General features: G+C 32.6%; 1 protein-coding gene across 12 annotated transcripts in view; it reads left to right on the top strand.

Annotated features, from left to right (window-relative positions):
• Window positions 1–10,000, top strand: part of LOC137627778 (kinesin-2b-like) — a 439,846-nt gene that overhangs the window by 77,228 nt on the left and 352,618 nt on the right. For all 12 annotated transcript variants that reach the window (XR_011041220.1, XR_011041219.1, XM_068359098.1 and 9 more), the window contains exon 4: window positions 984–1,062. Coding sequence is in view for 10 of the 12 variants with exons in the window: in XM_068359098.1 (XP_068215199.1) it covers window positions 984–1,062 (79 nt within the window). In the remaining 2 variants the exon portion in view is untranslated. The remainder of the gene's footprint in view (window positions 1–983; window positions 1,063–10,000) is intronic.

The following is a 10,000-nucleotide window of genomic DNA, read 5'->3' as shown; positions in this document are numbered from 1 at the left end:
AAGGTCTACATGGCATGTCCTGACTAAGAGCATGGAGAAATATCCTCAAGGGGCATAACATACGGCCTCGCTTACCCACACATATGCAGTATATATATATATATATATATATATATATATATATATATATATATATATATATGCATGCATATAAACTGTGTATATATATATATATATATATATATATATATATATATATATATATATAAATAAATAAATATATATATATATATATATATATATATATATATATATATATATATATATATATATGTATGTATATATATATATGTATGTGAGAGAGAGAGAGAGAGAGGAGAGAGAGAGAGAGAGAGAGAGATTGCCCCAGTGACTGGAAGACGGCGATATTAATCATGTTGTTTTTTACTCGTTGTTACACACACACACACAAGCGCGCGCACACACACACAGGTAGGTGTACGGTCACACTTTGCATTTTCGATGATAATATACCGTCTAGATGAGACTCCTGACATCTGTTGTAAAGGATTGAAGCATTGTCATAATGATTTTTCACTCTTATCATTAATGCCTACATTTTTTGTTATAGTCTTTGCTTTCTTACATGCTCACTATTTTATTTATTATGGAATGTTCGTTTTTATCTAGGTTATGCCATGTGAATATTAATAATGCTAATAGGTATAATAATATGAAATCCCTTGTTAAGATGTATGTTTGTATGTACTGTGCATCCTATATATCTCTAGTTAGTTTATTAAGGTTAAAAAAAAATAGAGACTCGACTTTACTGAGTTCGATGTAACTACCTGTAATGTAAATGTAAACATCGAGGGAATCATTATAAACAAATAATGATATTTTAAATAAGTTCGTAAACAGTAATAATGATGATAAGGATAATAATTATTACTCGCATATATTATTCATTGTTATTTTGATTATATCAAATCTAGATTTCATATATAATTTTCTAATCATATCTCTCAATGTATTTCCAGATGTCGACCTTTAAATGACAAAGAACGCAAGAAAGGAGACGAAACTTGCGTCACCTTCCCGGGCGAAGGACAAGTATGGGTGAGTACTGATAATAATGTTGTCATGTCGAAAGCAACCCAATTTGATGGAAGATCGCCTCGTAAACAACTGAATGTTTTGTCTTTGGTGGCGAACGGCGGGCCGTTAAGTCGGTGCCGTCATGATCGCAAAAGGCGTTTTCTTGTATTGATTTTTCCTGCCTTGTATTTCTTTTATGCTTACAAGCTTATGGGAAAATTTTGACCTTGAACATACGATTTTTAAAGCAAGTGATAAATTGCCCAGCAATTATGAGAAATGGTGAGAAAATCGAAAAAATGTATCCCCTATTTAGAAAGCCACCAAATGCATGTATGTTTTTAGGTGCATGAAGAAATATAACATTGTTGCGGTCGCACGTGTTTAGATACCTAGATTTTTTTACAAGTTTATATAAATATTTAGAAATTAATGGAAGTAGGAGGGTCTTTTCTTAGCTTTATTATTGAAATGTTGATGAATAGATTGCAGAAAGTACTTGTTAATGGGCACTATAGTGACAACAGGAATGTAATATCTGGTGTTCCACAGGTTAGTGTTCTCAGCCTATTACATTGCTTGCTATATAAGAATAATATGTGGTTTAGCCTAGAAAAAAAATAGGTGCATATGTAGATGAGGTTACTGTACTATCTTTGCATTAATTTCATCTCCCGAATGTAGACCTGTGGTTTAAATGCTTAAAGGCTGTTCATAAATGGCCGAGGCAAGGGACAGTGACATTATTACCCTAGCTAGCAGGGCAGTGCCCTAGAGACTGACCGCATATACATATAATCAGCGCCCAAGCCCCCTCTCCACCCGAGTAAGGACCAGGAAGGGACAGGAAATGGCTGCTTATGACTCGCAGCTAGACCTTTAAGCTCCCCCTAACTCTCATCCTTAGCTTGTAAGGATGGTGAGGTTGCAGACATTATAAGAAACTATCGAGTTTGAGTGGGACTCAAACCCCAGTACGTCAAAATGTCTGGCAGGGACGTTTCCAATAGGCCACCACAACCTCTAAAATACAAATGTAGCTAAAATTAGTGCATGGTGAAAGTTATGCGGCATGAAGTTGAACCCTAACAGAACTCAAAGTATGATTTTAAGTTGGATAAGGACAGTGGCTCTTCAACCTCCAGATCTTTGCTTTAACCATAAACACCTGATTTAAAGTGTGATTTTGTGTTAACTTTATTTATGAGAAACACATTCGGTCTGTTTCTTCTTCAATTACAACAAAAATACATATTTGGAAAGTCTTAAGATTTTCGGTGATAAATCTATCGTGAGGGGTTTTTTTAATCCTTTCACTCTATGTTTTGAGTATTGTTCTCATGTCTGGTCGTAAGCTGCTGATTCTCATCTCGGACAAAAACTTGTGGGCTGTTAAATTCTTCATCCATGCTCTGGATATTAATGTCTGGCACCGCCGTTCACAGTACTCTAAATGTTTTATTCCAGCTGCGACCAGATTGTGAAATGATCCTAATAAGGCTGTTGAGTCGATGAAACTGCAAAATTTCGAATATCTTGTATTTTTTTTTTACTTTTGGTTAGGTTGACATAAGTTTCGTTTCATATTTTATGTATTGCTGATCTATTTTACGGCTGTAAATATTCTTAATTTACTATATGATTTAAGAAATATATTTTCATTTATATATGTATATATATATATATATATATATATATATATATATATATATATATATATATATATATATATATATATATATATATATGTATATATATGTATATATATGTATATATATTTTTGAAATCATAAATATATATATATATATATATATATATATATATATATATATATATATATATATATGTATGTATATATATATATATATATATATATACGTATATATATATATATATATATATATATATATATATATATATATATATATATAGTTTATTCGTTATTTTTCGTTTTTTTTTCCACACTGGACTGCTTTCCTTGTAAGTACCTTTATGCTTGTAGCATACCGCTTTTCCAACTAGGGTTATAACTTGAATAGTATTAACAATAATTATAATAATGACATAAAGAAATATATTTGAAATCTCCTTTTACCCCCTATAGAAACACATATTTTAATGTTTTTGTATACAAAATAATACCTTGCAAGATCTCTTGTTAGGTTTCCAAGTTGCTTTGCAGAGTTAGCTCACTTTCTTGTAAAACTGAACGCAGATTTTCGATGGCTTTGAACAGTGTATGTCTTTGGATAATGGTTATGCTGAATTAACTACTCGTGAGACCACAGAAGTTGGCATAAGGCTGCTAAATGAATGTGATGTTTGCATGACTAGTAGCATTTGTGTAAAGTGTCTAATTGCTTTCTGATACACGAAGAATAAAACTTTGCTTAGTATATGTTGAATCAGTTCTTGTAACTTTCCATTGTTATGAAGATTTGAACCGTTTTGTAGTATATACAATAATTATATAAGATTTTTTATTCTAGAGCTTTCCACCAGATATGGTTGAGTTCAATTCAGGGATATAGATAAAGGGGACTTTTGATTTAGTTAGTTACTATGAAGAGGTTTGGTAGCATATCGCTCTGATCATCTTAGAGGCGTGGAAATCAATTGTTCGTAAAATGATTAATGCGCCTAACTAGAAATACGTACAGTACATTCTACGTGCAAAACTTTTGTAATATTTCAGTTCTCGTACAGTTAATTCACATCAATATTTATTATTGTTATTTAAACAGAAATGGGGACCGTATATTTGGTTCTGGACATATATTGAAGGATACTGGTCTGTGAATAGCAATTAAGATTGTTCACTCCCAACCATCTGATATATGCATTCCTTTGAATAAAGTAACATATCTTCAATATATAGTCAGAGATAAGCAAGTACAAGATTTATAAATAATTATTGAAAGTACTTTTAGGTATCTTCATTGACTGCATTTACTAAATTGCACTTAAGGTATATGCTGGTGAAATTGGTAAGAACTACCTTATTTTGACTGAAGTGACAAAATGTGAATATGGGACAAACAGTTTATATATAAATGATAGAGAAAGCTTTGTTCAGTTTAGTCTGTGATTACTTGTGTGTGTGTGTGTGTGTATATATATATATATATATATATATATATATATATATATATATATATATATATATATATATATATATATATATATAATTAGCTTTTACAGATATGTATAACGTAATAGTGAGACAGATAGACATGGACTTAGAATATGCTTATTTATTTTAATCAGTTGGTTTATTTACGTGCAAGTTTTTCATGACCTAAAAATCAAAGAGAGTGTTAATTGGAGTAGATACTCCATTCTTGGAGGAAAGATAGACCTCCAAGACTCCACAGCTCTTATTTTGTTAAAAAACTAATCGATTTGTCTTTGGGTCATACCCTACATGTCCACCAAGTTTCATGGAAATTTGGAACAACAAATTTTGTGTAATGTTGTTCACAAGACAAAAAATGAACTAACAAAATATTTGTAATTTACTTGACATTGCAGTTATTTTCAAAATGCTGCTGCGAACTTGTACTTTGATGTACTTTATCGAAAGTGTTATAGATTCATCCCTGGGTCATACGCAGCATGACTACCAAGTTTGATCAAAATCTGTACAGTAGCTTTTTGTGTAAAGTTGCTCATAAATAAACTAAGAAACAGACGATAGTGGTGAATGCTTACCCTTCGCAGAATATTCGATTTTGGCGAAGGCAAATATAGCACAATGGAAAAGATTCTCGGACTAACTTAAAAAATCTAGATAGATATAGTTTTTCTGTATCTTCCTTCTTAGCTTATATAACCTCACGAAAAAGTATTAGAGACATGCACTGACTTGAAAATGTGTATGTAAATTAAAGGTGCAGGAATAAATAGCATGAGTACATATAGGAATTTATCATAGCATAATTATTTGTATATAGAATAGGTACATAAAAAAAATATAGTAAAATCTTACAAATAAATGGGGGAAATATATGTTTCGTGTCAGTCCCACCACGCAAGGCATTTCCTTTATCAATCAATATCATGAAATTTGCGTTACTTTTTTTCATCCTGCTTGTTGTGTATTTTGCATAACCTCTTTCATTTGCAGAGATTAATCACTCCAGTTGCAATAATGGCCTTGGGCCATAATGCGGCCAGGGGATCCATATTGTATACGCCCAAAGGGACGACCTTGTACCATATTTCGCTGACCAAAAGCTATGCAAAGATTACTCCTGAGATTTCCCTTGACCTCATTCTTTCTTTCTCTCTTTCGTCTGCCTTAGTTGCGTGATTTGGGGTGACATCCCTCTCACCTTTGAGGCGATGATAATGGTATCTTCCAACAATCTCAACCATGCAGGCGTAAGTTGGCCTTGTAATAAATGTGTGGGAAGAAAAATCATAGTATAGAAAAACAAAATCAAAATAGATAAAAGAGAGGATTTTTTTATAATAATGGTATAACGAGTCATATCGTATTTTGCCGTTATCTATAATGGTATAAGGACGCTAAAAATTAATAGTTTAATACTTCTAGAAAGTCCCTATTTTAACTTTTTTAATTTTCCTTTGTTTAGTAACTTATTTCATTGGATAAAACTATATAACGAATGATATAACAAATAATTTTCATCAATTAAATACTACTACTACTACTAATTACTACTACAACTACTACTACTACTACTGCTACTTACTACTACTACTACTACTACTACTACTACTACTACTACTACTGTAAAACATCACGACAGAAAGCTAAAAACGACAACAGTACAAAAGTACCTGAAAATATTCAATGGCCTTCGTGGAAGTAGGTATCCGCCATAAAATCTTAAAACGTCCCCTTGAGAGAGGGTCCAAATGGATTCCAATACTAAACCAGGTCAATAAAGAGTAGCCATCAAAGACGGGAATAATTCTGTAATTGGTGACTTTTAATGGGAAATAATAGGCTAACGCATTCCAATTTCACATGTTTAGAGTGGTAGTTTATTAGCCATCGTAGAATGGAATTTTTCTTTCGTTGTTAAACAGTGATTGGGTGGGCGTCGCTGGGGGATACAGACATTTAACTTCATCTGCACGATACACTTGTAGCATTTCAAACCTGCCATGATTCCGTGTCTTCATTTCAAGGCGTAGGGATAATCTTCACGAGAACTTGAATGTTTGATGAGGTGGTAGTGGTGTTCCATTAATTTTTTACCACACACAGAGAGAGAGAGAGAGAGAGAGAGAGAGAGATAGGAAGAGAGAGAGAGAGAGGAGAGAGAGAGAGAGAGAGAGAGGTCAGATTAACCAAATAAGGTGTCCCTTCAAGGGACTTTTCGAAATCTCTAAAAAAAGAAAAAGAAAATAGATAGGTTGGATCTATCCTGACACGAAAAAATATAGATTTAAAACAAGCCGTTACTGGTATCATGACTTATGTATGCGTTCTGCATGACTCGTGAATGACGAAAGAAAACAGAAAATTACTATGATTTTTCCTTATATCATTTTAGAAACTTATTTATCTTTTTTTTATGCTATAAGGCATCTATTCTTAATGGGTCCAAGGAGACGCCAAAAGAGCATTAAAATCAGTGCTTCTATTTGAAATCTTAGTTGGTGGAGGCTTTTGTTCTCAGCTACCTTCAGACTGTATTATTTTTACCTTTATATTCTGAGACGTACCTTACACTATAAAACTGGAAAGCCTACTTTCTCTCTCTCTTCTCCTCTCTCTCTCTCATCTCTCTCCTCTCTCTCTCTCTCTCTCTCTCTCTCTCTCACCTAACACGCCTACCTTTCAATTTGTATAGAATAGGTTATATCTTGAGGAGAGCCCTTACCACGAATGAGACAATTGGTCGCGTGGAAGTCTTGCACTTCTCCTATTAAAGGAAGAGTTCTCGTATCGCAGAAACTTGCACGCAAACACCATCGTGGTGTGTATTAGCAACCGCAAAATGTCACTCGAAATGTTTCGTGATTTAAGTTATTCTTTAAGCATGTGCAATTTACTAAACCTACGACCTTTTTCTCAGTTCAGGCTTTCAGAATGGTTTAAGGTCTCTGGAGTGGGTTTTAGACTGAATTAGTTAATTGCTTCTCTTGTTAATATAGAAGGGCAGGGAATGGGCTTGTGGGTTCATTGTAGCTCACAACTGACGGATTTGTATGAAATGAGTTGATATTCATGCAGGGTGTGGCATTTATTTTGTTATTTTTATTCTGGGTGTTTAGATTTAGGTCGTGAAATGCGTTTATCTTAGCCATGCTAGATACATAGCTATTTCTAAAATATTGCTATTATAGATGTTGAAAATATCTATATAATCTGCAGTTGTCCATTATGGCTTTAAACATTCCGACCTTACACTATACTGTAATTAACTTAGTTATTTTATATTATACTCAAATTTCATGAAATAAAAGTCCATAAGCTTTACTGCTATGTTACTGCGTAATGAACAAGGGCATAATAAAAAGATCATTTATCAAGGAATACAGTCCTTGCTGGTGATTAGATATGTGGGAACAAATAATGAAAATGTAGAATTTATGTCAGTTTTTGTAGAGTATGATTAAATTTTATTTAGTATCCTGAAGGAATTCTTTAATGTGTATTGCAAATGCGCAAGTCATGACACCTTCATGAGTGTGTTGTAAGTATAATATGATACCTGCATCTATATATCAACTTTCCTCTCTCTCTCCTCTCTCTCTCTCTCCTCTCCTCTCCTCTCCCTCTCTCTCTCTCTCTCCTCTCTCTCTCCTCTCTCTCTCTAAGCTTTTATGGTTCCTATACCTCAATAACACATCTGCAAACCTATTGCATATTGGAAAACAACTTTGCATTGGACATTCCAGAGCAAATTAAACGGGATGTAGATGTTATCATTGTGCAGTCTTATTTGATTCCTTTTTTGCTTTTGCAATCCCTTTTTCATTTCATATATCAAGTGGTGACTTGCACTTACTGAGTCTGGATACCATAACGTGGGGAAAGAGTTTGTGTATCCGATTATCAGCAAAGCTCTACTAGTGAGGGCCCTCATGCTAGGTTGGTTTCCTGTGAGCGATCTTACTAAGTCTCCCACCATCACCAAACCGCAGTAGCCAGCGTGGTGGTGAAAATGGTCTAAGGATATGTTTGAGACATTGTCCTTCAGTGGACTAGAAACGTCTGCATTTTTTGTTGTTGTTGTGTTGACATGCACAGGAAATCAAAACGCACAGAAAAGCTACTGGAAGGTGCATTGCTAGTTAACCTTAAATGTTATTACTGTTCTTGAATTGTTTTCATTTGTTTGTGTGTTTAGTTGTGTGTGATTTTTATCATATTTGTATTTTACTATACCCCTATTATCACGTTAGATATGCTTAAAAAAATATTGTCCATTTTGTTTGGAAATAATAGTAATCATGATAATGAGTATAGTAATAGTAACGATGATGGTGATGGTAATCATGTGCAAAAATGTCAGTACGTAATTGCTATAACATTAATTTTCATCCAAAGGATAATGAAGACGGGCAAAATCACATGCCTGCCCTGTTATTCGGAGAAGGAAGGTTAGAAAAACGAGAGTGAGAGAGAGAGAGAGAGAGAGAGAGAAGAGAGGAGAGAGAGAGAGAGAGAGAGAGAGAGAGAGAGAGAGAGAGAGATTTAGTTTCTCATTTTGTTATTATTATAATTATTAATATTATTATTGTTGTTGATATTATTACTATTTATTACTATTATTATTGTTATAGTTCTTATCTTCATTATTATTATTATTATTATTATTATTATTATTATTTTAGTTGTTGTTAATGATGATATTATTTTATGAAACTCCCAAAATAGGTGAAAATTTCAAATAGATAACAAATATGAATAATGATACAAAGGAAATAAAAGCTTCTCCCCTGGTCTGACTATTTGAAGATACATAAACATTGAAAATCTTTGATTCTTTTTACGATTTTAATTAGAAAAGGCTTTAAGTTTTGTTTGCATCTGAAGACTCGTAAACACTGTTGATTTTTAGTTGGACTTATGACAAAATAAACATGATATATAGACAGTGTGTATATATATATATATATATTATATATATATATATATATATATATATATATATATATATATATATATATATATATATATTCACTATATTTCCCATTTCTCAAAATATTCACTCTGGCTGAATTTTCATATTTTTTGCTCAAAACTGGATTATTTTCTCTTAACAGGGGAACACTTTCAGTTGAGAATTTTCAATTTTCCAATGATATTTTCAATTTCCAACACAATTTTCACTCGTGGGAACTTTCCAGAGAGATTTTTCTTGGAAAAACTTATATAAAATTTCCTTAATAGAATTTTTTCTCAAATGCTGAGAACTTTCCACATTGTGATAGATTTTTTATCTAAGTGGATAACTCACTATATCTCGGAAATTTCTCTCGAGAACTTTTCATGTCAGAATTTTAATGCAAGGCTTAGAAATTTGAATATCTCAAAATTTGTTCTCAAAGGTTGATAATTTTTCATATCTTAGTATTTTTCTTATCTCATTACATTTTCTTAAAGTGAAATTTCTGTCTTCAGAATGGAAAACATTTCATTTATCAGAATTTTCTCTCAACTACAAACAACCCTTCTTATCTCTAGAATTTATAGCAGAGGTTTAGAACCTTCCACATAAGAGAATTTTATATCTACGGTTGGTAATATTCCTTAAATCTTTTTTTTTCAAAGGTTGAGAAATTTCCGTTTCTCAGAATTTTCTCTATAAGAATATACTAGGTAAAAATTTTCTCTCAAATGTAGATACTTTCCATATATTAATAAATGTCGCTTACGAGCAAGGTACGTGAAGGTGTTATGGGGAACGAATAACGATTTCCTATCAAGCGTTGCAATAGTTATCGAGTGAGGGGGGTGGTTACGAGGAGAACC

Source organism: Palaemon carinicauda, chromosome 35, assembly GCF_036898095.1.
Source record: "Palaemon carinicauda isolate YSFRI2023 chromosome 35, ASM3689809v2, whole genome shotgun sequence".
Taxonomy (NCBI): domain Eukaryota; kingdom Metazoa; phylum Arthropoda; class Malacostraca; order Decapoda; family Palaemonidae; genus Palaemon; species Palaemon carinicauda.
This window is presented reverse-complemented; position numbering and strand designations above follow the sequence as displayed.